Source organism: Gobio gobio, assembly GCF_949357685.1.
Source record: "Gobio gobio genome assembly, chromosome: 13".
Lineage (NCBI taxonomy): Eukaryota > Metazoa > Chordata > Actinopteri > Cypriniformes > Gobionidae > Gobio > Gobio gobio.
In genome coordinates this window covers 40,958,721-40,975,812 of record NC_137106.1, presented here as the reverse complement: position 1 = coordinate 40,975,812, position 17,092 = coordinate 40,958,721, and the positions used below count along the sequence as shown (strand labels likewise).

General features: G+C 35.3%; 1 protein-coding gene across 1 annotated transcript in view; it reads left to right on the top strand.

Moving 5' to 3' along the window:
- The window catches only part of LOC307135753 (kelch-like protein 29), a 253,422-nt gene that overhangs the window by 121,997 nt on the left and 114,333 nt on the right, over positions 1-17,092 (top strand). The window contains exon 8 of the mRNA XM_079832392.1: positions 2,132-2,391. Within this exon, the coding sequence (XP_079688518.1) occupies positions 2,132-2,391 (260 nt within the window). The remainder of the gene's footprint in view (positions 1-2,131; positions 2,392-17,092) is intronic.

The window sequence follows — 17,092 nt, the reverse complement described above, 5'->3', positions numbered from 1 at the left end:
TTATTATTATTATTATTATTAATAATAATATGTTTTATATATATATATATATATATATATATATATATATATATATATATATATATATATATATATATATATATATAAAACATATTATTATTAATAATAATAATAATAATAATAATACATTTATAAAGTATTTATTTATAAATACTTTTTATAGAACAATTTCCAAATAAATTCATATTGTGAGTATATAGTTTATTTTTGTAGTTTTAATTTAAACTGTATTATACAAATATTTATGTATAACATATTTATGTTTATTATTTATTTATAATATATATATATATATATATATATATATATATATATATATATATATATATATATATATATATATTTTTTTTTTTTTTTTTTTTTTTCATTTGGAATATTTCTTTCACTGAAATTAAGAGAATAAATGTTTTTTTTTTGTAATTTGTCATTTTTCAGGAGTGAATTTGTTTGTAGAATGTGGTTGTCACTCTTGTAAATAGTTTGAATAACTAGTGAAACGAGCTTTGACTAAACTTTAACTAGTGGCGAAGTGACTTTTTTCCACTATATTTGATGGTGCTAAACTGAATTGAGTAATCAAAATTCTTTTTAACACTGTCATGAATTATGCCGTTTTTAGATTTGGTGTTGATAAGGCAGGTGCGAGGAATGTGTATAATGAGTTTAGCTTCTGAATCAAAAATTCGATGTCAGCAGCTTTGACAGCTCTGGTTTGTACTTCTCTTCCCGTGAACCCCTGGGATCCGGAGCTTATTAATCTATCAGCACCTCAACGGCTATGAAATGACATTCTCTTCTGGTGGGATTTGCTGGAGTGCTCCATCTATTTCAGTATACAAAAGTTATAAATGAAAAATCGAAATGTGCAAGACTGACTTTAAAACTTCTTGTTAGCATGACTGCTTCAGATAAGCGACATGACACTTGAATGAGTATGAAAAGTGAACGCTCGCCAAAAAAGATTCATCTTGCGGGCAGTCAAGGTTTCATCAGTGGGAAAGGGTTCTGAATTCTTACAGTCAGTATGGTGCATTGACGTACTTAATAATAGAAACCAAAGCCATCTATGTGTTTATAACCTTGTTTTTATTTCCCGTAACGTGTAAGTGTTTTGAGTGCTACGAGACATATTGTATGAGTGATTGTATATTGCTCATGCCTGCAATTTCACCCAATTAAAGCCAACAGTTATTTACTGTTATGTAATGCGAAAATTACAGATTTATGTAATTGTAATTTATAAATGCACACGTTACAGTGTTACATCATGAAACTCTTGTAAATTGTTATTAGTCAAAATTAACAAAACAAAATTAAAATAGAATTACATTTTAAAAAATTAATTCATTTATCATTTCTATTTGTAGTATTTATAAAAATGTGACTTTTCAGGGTGAATTAACTATTATTATATCATACAACATATGACATTTACAGTAACATTACCACCTATAGAAAGTTGTTAAATTTATATAGCATTATATAGCATTTATTTAACATAATTACTATACTTATTGTTATGCCTACTTAATATTTATTTATAATTTTGCTGTGATTATTTATTTATTTATTTATTAGTATGCCTGTGTAAAAGAGAATAAATATGCATTATTATTCATTATTAGTGTTAGGATTTTTAGGAGTGAATTTAGTTGTAGAATGTGGCTGTCACTCTTGTAAATAATTGAACCAAACTTTGAATAACCTGTGGCAAAGTGACTTTTTTCCCCCACTGTATTTGATGACACTAAACTGAACCGGGTAATTGAATTTACAATCAATGCATCGCATTATGGAAATCAAATGAATAATATACATGTTTAATGTCAACCTGCAGCCAAAACTACTGTTTTTGTTGTGCATTATGAAGAAGGAGCAGGTTTAGTGGTTTTGTTGACCTTTCATGTGGTAGAAAAGGTCTATGTCTGTCTGGACTAAGCAGAGTCCCCGGTGAGCCTCCTGCCCTCCTGTCCAATCGATTCCCATACTTAGGTCTTTTTCCCACTAGCTGCTTGAGATAATATACTCACAGCAACACACATGGATAAATTTAATCTTCCAAACACCTCTCATTTTTAATGCGTTCAGGGTTTGTGTGTTCCTCTCGCAGAGAAACAGCTGACGGCCAGTAACTGTCTGGGAGTGTTGGCCATGGCCGAGGCGATGCAGTGCACCGAACTCCACAACATGGCAAAGGCCTTCGCCCTGCAGAACTTTCCCGATGTGGCTGGTCAAGATGAAATCCTGAACATTTCCAAAGAAGACCTGGTTAGTTACATGTCCAACGACAGCCTGAACACGAAAGCTGAGGAGCTGGTCTATGAGACGGTCATCAAATGGATTAAAAAGGATCCCAGCAGCAGAGTCCAGGTAAGAAATCAGAACTGGCTCATGTCTAGATCAACCTTGGTTAGTGATGTGAATCACACTGTTTTCATTGGTGGTCATTGGTGGTATAAATACGCTAGAGCTTTTTGGAATTGATACTGGAGATCTGTTTTCCTGTATAATGTCCCACAATGGAGAAGTAAGGAGTTCATCAAATGCGGTTGGATTTCTCCTAATGTTTTGAACTTTGTTGCATCACGGTTTCCACAAAAATATTAATCCACATTGATAGTAATGAGAAATGTTTATTGAGCCACAAATAATCAACCAGTATATGTTAGATAAATGGCAAGCAGAATGGGAAGAATGTCAAAATAACAAGTTATTTGAAAAATCCTGTGGTGAGAAAATATGCATCTACACTTGACCCAGATGGGTTGGGTTTACAAGATGTTGTTTAAGTCATCTGCATTTACATGTCAATATTGTAGTACTAACTTCTAACTTCTGTAAAACATGTTTTTGGTCTGAAATATATATATATATATATATTTTTTTTATGTCATGAGACAATCTTTAAATACAACCATATCTACTTCAGGAGCAAATCAGCATTGACTGATTTCTGATAGATCATGTGACACTAAAGACTGGCGAAATGATGCTGGAAACTCAGCTTTGATCACAGGAATAAATTACATTTTTAAAATGTTTTTAAGTGGAAAACAGTTATTTTAAATTAAAATATTTCGCAACATAATATTTCAAATAATATTTCACAATATTTGTTTTTTACTGTATTTTTGATCAAATAGAAAACATAAAAATTACCATCCTCAAACTTTTGAGCAGTAGTTTGAATAAGTTAATTGGCTGATTAATTTGTGTTTGATTACATTTGAAACTAAATTGATAGGAATGTCGATCTTAAAGGTTTAGCAGCCCAAAAATACGTGTATAACCAGCTCTCAGTCCCAGAATAAAAGAATGAAATGTAAACTATTGCCTCATCTGAATGTGTGCTGAAGGAATACTTCATCCTTGGTGTTTAAGCTGGAGCTTCTGTTGTTATACAGTGCACAAAGATGTTTTTGGATCTTCTGTGGCCAGAAGAGTTTCAGAGTAGGTCTGATCCTTCCGGATTCAGAAAGTGACAAAAAGCCTTCCCTATCCCCTATATAGTGCACTGTGCGCTATTCACCATTTAAAAAATAGTAAATGTGTGAACAAGTGACCAATTTCAGATGCAGTTTCAGCGTCTATTTATAGTGTAGGGACGGGACACTTCAGATTCTAGAGAGCATTTGATTTGACAGAAAATCTGATGAAAAGCTAAAGTGCTGAGTGATGTCATCAAAATCGTTGATCCATATTGGCGGAAGTGAGAGACTGTAAGTTTTGAATGCTTATATCTTCTAAATGCGAGTTTTGTCATTGTTTTGGAGCACAGCTTATAGATAACAGTAAGACTAAAAGCTAAATAAGTTTTTTGATACTTAGAAAATTTTGATTTCATGGGAACATAAAAGGGAGCAAAAACATCACATTCTTTGGTGCCTGTTCGATGGAAATGTAAGATTAAATCACTGGTTTGCGTTAGCAAGCAATCAATTTCTGGAAACGTGCTATCATTCTTGAGAAATTGTCTTTTTTTCTTCCTTTGAGGTGCAGTAGATTTTACTGATCATATCTGTGGGAGCGTGGGAGACAGTATGAAAAGAGTCCCAGTAATACGGAGATGAAACATTCATGATGTCGAACTCATGCCAAACGTTTGAGGAGATCCTGAGGAGATTATAATCCTGAAAACGTGCCATCATTTCCTTATATTAAATATACTAAAAACCACTTGATTATATGCTGTTCTGTAGCAGAGAAGCGTATCCTCCCAATCCAGCTGGACATCAGAGCTTCAGGTCTGTGTTAAAGTAAATACAGGCCAAGATGTCATTGTTCCTTAAAAAAAAAAAATATGTTTACTGTTTAAACTTTAGACCAATAATCTCAAAGTACCTGTTTCAGACTACCATTGCTCCTTTGATCAAAATTAGGTTTAGGCAAAATTAGTTTATACTTAAAACAAGAAAAAAAAATCTGACAATGGGGTCAGAAAAGGTTTTACTTAATTCAAAGGGAAAACATATATTATTTTTCTTAGCCCACTGGCAGATATTTGTTTTTGTTTTAAGCATAAACACTTAATTTTGATACATTCTTCTCTTTGCTTCTCAAGTTAATGCATCTTGATTTACAGTAAGAATATTTAGATATTTGACTGGAAAAGCAAGACAAAATTACTTTAGTTTTTTATTTATGATTTTTTTTTTTTTTTTGCAGTGTGGCAAGGCTATGTCAAAAATATACAGTACTAAATTAGGGTTATTTGGCTTATAGCAATAGCAGAACCCTTTTTGGTGCTAAATAGAACCCTTTCCAAACAGAACCATGCTTTAAAAATGGTGTTACATAGAACCTTAATGGTGTTATAAATAACCTTTTTAATAATTGTTTATTTTCATTAATATTAGTATTAGCGTCTTCATATTATTACTATAACTATTATTAATTGTATTTTTATATATTATTTATTAACATTTGTAGTCCTCTATCAGCCTGGTCTTGTTGCCACTATTTGGGTTTTACAAAACAAAACAAACAGCATTTTTTTTTTTTTTTTTTGCAATACTTAAATTGTTTTATGACATGGCAAATTGTAGCAAAAAATAACAGCTAACAGCTGTTACCTGCATCAAGGATATAGATGTAATGAAGACCAAGTTCCAGTGAAATATCTTCACAATCCTCTATGATCTTTACGTCCTTCTCAGTATGTGTGTATTCTGAGTGGCAGATGATGAGGTTATGGTACATGACAGCATCTGAAATACACAATTGAGTTTAGAGTCTCTTCAATTTGATTTTGTGAAAACAGTTATGTTTTTGAAGGCCAAAATTAGCAAAAATGGACAGTATGTGAGCCCTTTACCTTGTTAAAAAAAAAAGTGATATGTCATGGGATAGCTTTAATGTTATGGGTGTGTTTAGGCATAAAGTAAGCATTTAAAAATATAACTATTGATCATACTCTAATATGCACAAATATACACAGAAGGTTCACAAAGTAAATAACAGAGATAATTAATGTATCACTACAACAGCTCACTATGTTTTGGGACAGAGCCCATGCCTGAAGGTCTTCAAGTTTCATAAACGGCAGTTTTAACTTGTTTTTATGGGCTAAGACACATACATGTTACGTAAGCGTACTGCTAAAGGGTTTATTTTAATTTTCTAAACAGTCAGCAGTAATTAAAACATGTGCTATGCTAATTAAGGCTAGCATTGGTTGCATTATTTAAATGTCACCAGATGAAGCTGTCCTTTTAGAAGTTCATGTCAAACTTGAATGGAAATGCGTACGAATGTGCAGTGTTGGGAGAGCTATCTTAACACTAGCTTGTCAAGCAAAAATATACTGATTATTTAAATTACAGTCAAGATACTCAAGTTAACTTTTTTAGGGCAAGCTACAGTACAAGCTAAGAACAAAAAGTACTTTTAAAGACACTAAAGCTTTTTAAAGGACAGAAAAGAAAAATATCTATGTTTATACAACAGTTCTTTCTGGTTCTCGAATCTGATTGGCTGAGAGCCTTTTCCAGCCATGCGATATTCTAGTGATAACAGCACCTTTTGTATCACTCCACTTGCGGCAACTGTCATGGCCGTCGAGTAAATCGGCCATAAGTTAAAAAAATACTACTGTTGTGTTATGAAATGTAGTTTTAACAGTTTTTTTTGCTGCAAATGTAGTTATTTATACTTAAATATGTGACTCATATATAAACATAACGCCTATTTTACAATTTGTTCAGACGCTTTCGCAGATGCCTGCTCCAGGCCATCAGCGGCCATTCCGCGCTCATGTACCCGCAGAGAACAGCTTCATCTCGGACAGTCCTTCGGGAATTTTCCGCTGTGTCTTATGTAGATAGTTAAACAGATATAATTAATATGGGGTATATAAAATGGGCAATCTTTGGTCTTAATCTATTACTTGTTCCTGAGCAAATCGATTTTGGTTAAGGGGGAAATTAAGTTTCATAACTTTATATTTAGACTATATTTAAGTCCTATGGCCTACTAGAGTGCTGCTTTTGTAAGTTCGACTTGAATTGTTTGCTTGTGTTTTATTTCCTATTGTCTATTAGAATGGCTATTGTTGTTCATTAAAAAAAATTATTGTTAAATAAATATTATTGTATATAATTATGCCGTATTTGGTATCGAGAAAGGGTCCGTCAGTGATTGCAGTAGTCGACTTCAGAGACAGTTATATTATTAAACCATTAATAGCGTGTCTGTATTTGGTTGTGAGTAATTGCAGCGCGTTTCTGTATTTGGTTGTATTGTGGAATTGTGCAAAAGGGCAGAAGAAGAAATTATCTATGCACCAACCCAAAACAAGAGTTCAGATGGCATGCAATAGCTTGCTATTAGCCTATATGCTGAGTTTCTGATTCATTTATGTGACGCTCTCCACTAACCTCACGGAAAGGAGGCAACAGAAAGCAGCATCCTGTTTGTTTTCTTTATTTTACAAAAGCACAATGTTTTGTTTTTATTATGTGTGTACATTACACTCATAATAAAAACAAAACGTGCTTTTGTAAAATACAAAAGACTCTACAATAGACTCTTCAGTTTCAAATGATGTCTTACTCTTATCTGTTTGACCAGTTGTTTCCGCTGTTATAATGAGACAAAATCATTTGGCATTGTGCTGCTTTGTGTCGTGGAAGTCTAGCCTACAGTCCAGTGATGAAATATGCATGTCCTGGAAATGGGAAGCTTCATTTGCCGCTACACTCGCTGTCTCCTAGTGGAAAGGTGAAGTAGGCTCAGATGTTGATGGCACTTTTTCTTCTTCTCGCTCATCTTTCCGCAATTTCTTGAAAAAACGCAATATTGAACTTTTATGCATCCGCCATTGTCACCGCATGTTAATGAACTCTCACGCAAAAAAAAATAAAATAATAATAATAATAAAAAATTAAATTAAAAAGATATATGTATTTATTTATTTATTTCGTCATCATTTGCTACATCCAGCAAAGTAAATCAGATTTATGGGTGATTCTCAAAGAACTGTATTTTGTGCAAGCTTGTTTCAATTTAAATTTAGGTGTCATTCCAAAAAAGCACACTTGGAGACTCCAAAAGGACTAATATACACTATATTGCCAAAAGTATTGGGACACCCCTCCAAATCGTTGAATTCAGGTGTTGCAATCACTTCCATGGCCACAGGTGTGTACAATCAAGAGACATTTGTGAAAGAATAGGTCACTCTCTGGAGCTCAGTGAATTCAAGAGTGGTACTGTGCTGGGTTGCCACATGTGCATTCGTGAAATTTCCTCACTACTAAATATTCCACGTCAACTGTTAGTGGTATTATAATGTTAGTGGAAGCAATTGGGAACAACAGCAACTCAGCCACGAAGTGGTTGGCCACGTAAAATCACAGAGCAGGGTCGGCGCATGCTGAGGCGCACAGTGCGCAGAAGTCGCCAACTTTCTGCAGAGTCAATAGCTACAGACCTCCAAACTTCATGTGGCCTTCAGATTAGCTCTAGATCAGTGCGTAGAAAGCTTCATGGAATGGGTGTCCATGGCCGAGCAGCTGCATCCAAGTCTCATTTCATCAAGTTCAATGCAAAGCGGGATGCAGTGGTGTAGAGACCAGTGCGGGACGGATTTTTCTGTCCCGCTCCCGCAATAATGTATTCTACCTTCTCCCACAGTCATGTTTTGTCCCGCTCCCGCCTGCAAAAGCCTGCATAAAAGTATAACTAGATTTTTTTCTGTATGTCCATGAAACAGTTTCAAGTAATTTAACATAAAAGCAAGCGTGGTTTTGCGTGGCAGAATGCATGCAAACAAAGTGCGCTCCCTTGATAATCCCTAAAAAACGATAATCTCAGTTCATTGTGATCATACAAAGCTCCATTATCAATGAACAATGAATATTTCATAATGTCTACACTTTCTTTGTTATAATCAGAGGATTTGCCAGCATGTAGAATCAGCATTGAACAAAAACTCGAGCTCACTTTGAGCGGTGAGTGGATTCTATCTTAAATGCATCTGATTGGCCATAGGCCACAGAAACTCTGCCTATGCTTGCGCCTGTAAATCGTTTTTATTTTGTTTTAGTTGTTCTTGTTGCTTTTGTGCAATATATGAATAACAATTTATTTGTTTTAAAATGTTTTATTTTTAGATATTTCTATTTTGCGGTAGTCCCGCAAATAGTTTTATTCTCCCGCAACCCACACACACACGAGTACCTTACTGCCTGACCTGCAATCCGGATGAAAATAACAGCGTTTCGTCGGCTTTGCGCCAACAACTCTCCAGTCTACTAACTATACCACAACGCTTCCCCGCGGCGATACAAAATGGCCTCACCCCCCTTATTTAATATTCTCGGAGGAGGGGTTTATGTAAATATTGGGGCTGGTGATGTCAGCAACCCTGGAGGAATGTCTAGTAGTCCCTACTGGCCGTTTGATGTAGTCCTTAGAAATGGATTTCGTTAAAAGCAAATATCTCCCTTTGCTTTAAACTTTGAACGTTGTAACTTTGCAGATGTTTTTTATGCTCAAACAGCAACATTACACTCTTGCTAAAGTTAGAAAAGTGAAATCGTGGTTTACCACCCCTTTAAATAAATTTGCTTTTGCAGTCTCTGAGCCAATTGAGCACACTGTTTGGAGTGTGTGAAGCGTTCCTGTGAAACTGGATCAGATGGCATGAGAAGGAAGCTGCAGAGATTGATGCAGTGACCTTATGTTTATTTGGCCCTGCACTGCCTCCATTGAAAAGGAGCTGGATAGGAAATCAATCTGAATTCAGGCTGAAATGAGTTTCCCTACTTCACGCTGTTCCCCTGGGGTTTAGCCTATGAAATCACAAATCCAGCATGGCACTGAAGCAGAACTTTGGGGAAAAAAAAAACATTTCTTCTTTATTTACAGTCTTTTGCGCTCTCTCTCTCTGTCTCTGTATCTTTTTTCTGTTCTTTTATTCTGCGTATCGAACAGTTTCTCCCCAGTTTGACAGACAAGTATATAAATCACACACTGTAGCTTTATAAGCTTTTCTTCTGTGACTCGTTTGGTGGGTCTAAATATGGAAATGTTGTGCCACTGAACTCTGTTGGGTTATTATAATGTAAGTGGATGGAAAATTAAAAGTGTTTTATGCCCTAAATGCTTGGTAATTTTTAAAGAGCTTCTGGGTGTTGGATAAGAGACTGTATCTGAACACCATCAAAACAATAGTTTTTTCAAGAATATTGGCTTCTCTTCCCCAAAGCTAATTGCTCTTTTATAATCGTCTTTGTTCTTTTTATGCCATAATTAACTTATTTTAGCAGGTTCACATAATTCAGCGTTGGTTTGAAATACACAGTCTGGAATTAAATCAGCCTAAAAGAGCTGACCTAATGAATATCCAGTAGGGATGGGCGATATCTTATCGTTTGCGATATACTGGTAAAAATTCTCCCCACGATAACAATTAGTCTTCCCACGATAATACCGATAAAGCATAGTTGATGACGCGACCCATTTGCAGCTCATGTGTAGAGCGAAAACAACTATGGCGGAAGCTGCAGAGGAGTTTATCAACCTTTACACACAGATATATTTTCACTCGCTGAGCACTTGGACTGAGCACTTGAGAGATTTGCCCTTTGTTGATCTGTAAAGTGCGCTATTTCAGTTAATCTCAATGAATGCGCAGTGTATTTGACGCACAGTAAACACTAGCGTGAGGCCCCCGATTGAGAGCGCAAATTGTTTCGCACACACTCAAAAAGAGCGTGGGAGAGTCTTATACCACAGAGAATTGACGTGCTACATGTAAACAATATTCTTTGTTGTTTTTTCCTGTAAAATAACCGTGTTCATTTGGAATTATACCACCTTTATAAACAAGCATAAACTAATGTGAAAACGCCAATCTCATTGGCTGGCACTCACCTTTTACTGTCCCTGTTTTGATTTCAGAAAATCAGTTTGAGCGAACGCTGATAACGTGATTTAATATTCATGAACCAGCAGCTCATCAATCCTAAATATTATTATCTTATCAGTATTATTGGTAGTTTTTTACAGAAACACTGAATGACCAACAATGTCTTAAACACCACCAAAGTTCAGTTAAAATTTCAGATATTCATACATTTTCATTCGCACATGATTACTAAGTTTTAGTTCAAATTACTTAAGTTGTATCATTATTTGCAATTTTTTTGTAATATGAAGGCATGGTTGGGATTATTACTTTTGCTGTTTGCCAGTGTTTGCACCATGAGAATATGAATAAATACAGAATCTATGTTTACATTTCAAACTTGTCATTGATTTGAATTATTATTGTTTGTATTGTGTGATGTTTTTCAGCACAGTTGCACAATACATTTTTTACTGCAACTGCAACTTTTACATATATGAAAAAGCTCTCATTTATAGCCAAAAACATGGGGAATTGTACTAAATTTATATAGTCATTGATATCGTTATCGCAATTAATACCAGAAAATCTTGTGACATGTTTTTAAGTCCATATTGCCAATCCCTAGTATCCAGACAACACATCTTTTTGTATAATTTGTGAATCTGTAATATTATCCCACAGCCTTGAAATGATGTTTTAAGTGATAAAGAAGCACCATTTTTGCAATAAAACGGGTGAAAAATCAGAGACTTTAGATATTTACCAACCATTTTGTGTAGGGATGTTTTTGCTCTTTATGACAGACTGTTTTTAAGTGGTGATATAAAGTTGTTTTTGTTGTGGTTTGAGGTCACTCTGAGTTCTGTCGGGTCAGTCGTTTTAATGATGCTCTCTCAGGTCTCAGGTGTTCTCCAGTGTTGTCTCAGTAGATTGGCTCACAGCGGGACGTCTGTCTCAGTTTTTCATCTCACAGCACTCAGCACACAGAGAGCTGCTGAACTTTGCTGCTTTGTTGATCTCCCTCAGATTTTGATTGTCAGCTTTGCTGAGGTTGAATCCAGTGTTGAACCGTATGCTATGGATTAGATGGTTTGGTCAACCTGTTCAAGGTTGTTCTCTTGTTCACCATGTATGCAAGCTTGGGGTGTGCAATATTGACAAAAAATGATATCTCAATGTTTTCTGGGATTTTGTCGATAACGATAATTAGACGATATTTTGCTGATTGTGTTATTGTGCTGGTACCTTGGCAGGTTTAGGACTGGCGTGGACAGCCGACTCCTAAAGTTTATTGTTATTCTTCATATTCTGTGTGGTGATTAGTTTGCAGCAGTTTACAGTAAATAGCTTTTTAACTTTTTACCTTTATACGGGCTATAGCTGCATCTGAGGTGGCATTTACATGTGCCATACAGCTGTAAATACTGTTTAATACAGCTCAGAGGTGACATAAATGCATTTAACCTGCAGTTACAAATGCATAAATGTTTTGATGTTTTAAAAGTAAAATGATGATTGGCCTAATTAAAAGGTTTTTAAAATTGAAAGATGCTTTAATTGTGAAGCTAAAACTACCAGTAGTTTGCGGCAAGTCACTGTTAATGAGTGAATTGAGTCATTCACTCAACGATTCGTTCAAATGGCTGATAATTTCAGGAACGAAGCATTTGACTTTTTTATTGAGTGAGTAATTGAATCGCTCATTCAATTATTTGTTCAAACTGACTGATTCATTCATGAACTAAACACCTCTGTGTTGCTCAGAGATGCAAAACTGTTCTGCTGTTACTTTGTTTGGAACTATTCTCGTCTGTGAGGTGGGGTCAGGCGCATTGTTGGCGCATTGCTATTTTGAGGCAACTGAAATCGATTGCATCATTGACCAACAAAAACCTGGTCTAAAGTCAATAGTGCAGTATTTTTGTGTTATTTAAAGGGTGTGTTAGTAATATAAGTAATATGTGCCTAAAGGTGGGTGCACAACTTGCGTACACTCTGCTCATCACACACACAGGGATACAAACATTTTTAAATATTACAAATAAAAGGATTCCTCTCTGGAGAAGCATCCAGTCTTTCCGCTCGCAAATTCTGCCATGTGAATAGCGAATCCGACATGGCACAGACGCAACTGGCTTTTAAAGGGAATGGGAGATGAGACTCTAATTGGTTTATTGTACGTTACGCCTAAAACACACACCCATGACTCATTAAGAGACTTGGGACAACCCTTTTGAACAATTTCTTTCTGCATTTCTTTCTACATTTCTGGATTTGTTTAAGCATTTATTCATTTATGCATTAGTTTATTTTTGGATTTATTTTAGAAGTGAATGTGATTCAAAAAAATATATGTATATAATATATGCTTATTGTTTTCCTTTTTATTGTGGTAAAATATGTCATTTTTGAAAGTTTCTGTGACATTTATCCAGCAGGGAATAGTTCAAGATTCAGACCAGGGTTTCAAAAAAGCAGGTAATAAGACATTGGTTTTATTTTTTTACATTTGCAGGATGGAAGTTCCAGAATTAAGTCATGAAAGCTAGAAGACGAGGCCTGCTTTTTAAGATTTATTATAATACTTTAATTAAAATAATACATGGGCGTTTGAATAGTACCTTCATTAAATTTAATGCAAGTTTTTTTAGGCTGTACTTGCAGCTCTGAGAAGTTTTTTTTTGTTCCTCATTACACAGTCTTTTCTTAGTTATTTTTAGCAGCAGAACGCCTACATCAAATTGATGCTGTCGATGAAAAAGAATGAGTTGGCGGCTTTTTGTGGACTGAAGGATTAACTTTCAGTGTACAGTTAATGTGACGTGGATATTCACCTGACAGATTACAGCAAAAGTCAAAACCAATTCAGTGCACTTTTAAATAGAAATGGAAAAAGAGCTTCCTGACACTTAGAAATGGAGAAATGGTCATTGTTCAGCAGTGGTCACTATTCCCAGGAGGTCAAGACAAGCGGTTAAAAGTTTTGATTTAATTAATGGACAGGTATGAATATGAATATAAACCTGACAATATTTCCACAATTTTGGTCATTTTTAAAGTGCTTTAAGTATATTTGCTTGAGAGAGTTTTGATTTGAGATTTTATTTTTTTCACCCAACAGAACAGGTTCAGTCCGGTTCTGCTGAATCTGTTGAACACTAACACTTAAAGTCCCCCTGTAGTCAATAATTTTATCCCTTAAAACTTTTTTTTAAATGCTTTGAAAAAATCCTGTGAAAAAAAATATTCATGCCTTAAAATAGCTTGAATGTAAGACAGCTGTCTTTTAAAAATCAACATCCTTAGAAATGCTTTGAACAACTTAGAACTTCAGTGGAGAAAGGCATATTTCATCATAATATACATCATATACATAATTCACCCGCTATAATGATGAATGTTCACATTTTTCATATCAACAGAAAAATATACCTGGATAACCTGGCTTTTCTTGAGACGCCCCTGCTTCAGAGTGGTCATAGTTAATGATATACTAAAGCCCCTCCGTATGTGTTTACAAGGTAATTTGTGACGTAAGAAACATTGGCGATTTCAAACAGCGTTAATTTTTTTCACTGTAGTTTTAAGGAGAAAATACTCAGCAATGGTGTTGACATGAATTTGCACGTTTCGTGTTAATATTCACGTCCATATATATATATATATATTTTTATAAAAATATATATAAAAAGTTAATTTATTTCAGTAATTCAACTTAAAAGGTGAAACTAATATATTATATAGACTCATTACATGCAAAGGGAGATATTTCAAGCCTTTATTTGTTATAATTTTGATTATTATGGCTTACAGCTTATGAAAATCTCAGAAAATTAGAATATTACATGAAATCAATAAAAAAAGGATTTTAAATACAAAAATGTCAGCCCTCTGAAAAGTATAATCATGCATATGTACTCAGTACTTGGTTTGGGCCCCTTTTGCATGAATTACTACCTCAATGCGATGTGGCATGGATGCTATCAGCCTGTGGCACTGCTGAAGTGTTATGGAAGACCAGGATGCTTCAATAGCGGCCTTCAGCTCTTCTGCATTGTTCGGTGTCAAGTCTCTCATCTTTCTCTTGGCAATGCCCCATAGATTCTCTATGGGGTTCAGGTCAGTCGAGTTTGCTTGCCAATCAAGCACAGTTATCCAATGGTCATTGAACCAGGTTTTGGTACTTTTGGCAGTGTGGGCAGGTGCCAAGTCCTGCTAGAAAATAAAGTCAGCATCTCCATAAAGCTTTTCTGCTGAAGGAAGCATAAAGTGCAAAATGTCTTGGTAGATGGCTGCGTTGACTCTGGACTTAATAAAGCACAGTGGACCAACACCAGCCGATGACATGGCTCCCCAAACCAACACAGACTGTGGAAACTTCACACTGGACTTCAAGCATCTTGGATTGTGTGCCTCTCCATTCTTCCTCCAGACTCTGGGACCTTGGTTTCCAAATTAGATGCAACATTTGCACTCATTAGAAGAGAGGACTAGACCACTGAGCAACAGACCAGTTCTTTATTTCTTTAGCCCAGGAAAGACGCTTCTGACGACATTTGAAGCCCATGTCCAGGATCCGTCTGTGTGTGGTGGCTCTTGATGCAGTAACTCCAGCCTCAGTCCACTCCTTGTGAAGCTCCCCCACACATTTGAATGCCCTTTTCTCTCCAGGCTACGGTCATCCCTACAGCTTGTGCACCTTTTTCTTCCACACTTTTCCCTTCCACTTAACTTTCTATTAACGTGCTTTGATACAGCACTTTGAGAACATCCAACTTCTTTTGCAATTACCTTTTGAAGCTTTCCCTCCTTGTGGAGGGTGTCAATGATGGTTTTCTGCACAAATGTCAGGTCAGCAGTCTTTCCCATGATTGTGAATACTACTGAACCAGACTGAGAGACCATTTAAAGGCTCAGGAACCCTTTGCATGTGTTTTGGATGAATTAGCTGATTAGAGTGTGACACTTTGAGCCTACAATACTGAACCTTTTCACAATATTCTAATTTTCTGAGATTTTGAATTCTATATATCAGGAATCAGATAATACTCGTTATTGCATGATTACATGTTAATCTCACAATGGCAGTACATTATATTATATATTTTATATTATATTATATATATTTTCTTTCTTTTTGCGTTTTTATGTAAATTATTTGTATTTATATTCAAATAAATGTGATAAACATTGAGTTAGGTCAAAATGTATCTACAGTAGTGTGATATAACCTTAAATGTGTAATGGATTACATTACTAGCTACAGTTTTTGTCATGTAATTTGAAACCAATAACTGACTACAATTTTTAAGTAATGTACTGGGTAGATTATATTTACAATTAATTTCAAATAAATTATCCACTATTTATTTCTATAAGCATTTCTATAAAAAAGATATGGCACTTTCCAAAATATAAATTGGTCAAGCTCAGGCAAATCTTTGTATTTTTCATTGTGCTTTTAATTAATTTATTTTTTGTTATTGTATATATTAATGTATTGTTGTTGTTGTTATTATTATTATTACTATTATTATTATTATTAGTTGTTGTAGTAGTAGTAGTATACATCTTTAAAGTCAGAAGTTGCAACTGATTTTATTTCAGTGCTGTGATGTATTTCCAGGTGAAACGGAATACTGAATAAAGGGCAAGGTTTTACTTCAGCGCTCCTTCTCTCCTTCTCTTGCTCATTGCAGACTAACGGTTGGAGGGGAGTGGTTAAGGATATTCAAACCCAAGCTGTCAAACTGCCGTCATCGGAAAGGGAACGCCATTCCAGACAGGAAGTTACTTTTCAGATTTTGATTAAAGATTACCACAACAAACATTTTTTTTCTGTGTATTAACTTGCATGGATTAATTGTTCACCCTAAAACCTGTAATGTGTGCTAACAAAGTAAATAAGATCGATTTTGATTTCATGAGGACTTTAAACTAATTGTTGCCTCTTTTGAGAGAAGATACTTGGGAGTTTATCCAAAGGTCAACATTACATAAAGTCATAACCGAAAATAGTTATAAAAGTATCATCTTTTATAATATATAATAATATATTATATAAACAAATGCAATGTTTATTATATATTTTAAATAAAAATCTGCGAAATATCTTTTAACATTTGAGTTTATTCATTATACGATGTAGGCGCAGGGGTGTCCAAAGTCCGTCCTGGAGGGCCACTATCCTGCAGAGTTTAGCTCTTACTTTCCTCAACACCCGTCTGAAAGTTTCTAGTATGCCTAATATGACCTTGATTAGCTGGTACAGGTGTGTTTAATTGGGGTTGGAGCTAAAATCTGCAGGATAGTGGCCCTCAAGGAGCAGGATTGGACACCCCTAGACTGTTCTGTTCTAGTAGGAAGGATCCAACACGTCATGGGTTTATTAAACCGTTGACGTCTGTAGCTGGCAGCTCTCGCTCTCGTCTGGCCTCTGTGCTGACTCTGGTTTACGGTGAAATGCAATTGCTGAGTATTGCGATGGAGGCTGTTTTCCCAGGTCATTTTTCAAAGTGAGCCGCAGACTACTGCTTTATCTCAACACACAGGCATCATTAGAGGCATGACGCTGTCCGGCTGTAGTGCCGCTGACTGTTGTGCTGTGCCAGGATACGCATCTCTCTGTATATTCCATAGAGAGAAAAGTGTTTCTTGGACATGCTTAATCTGTCTTCTTTTCAGTGCTGCGACGCTCCCCATTCATCAAACCGCTCT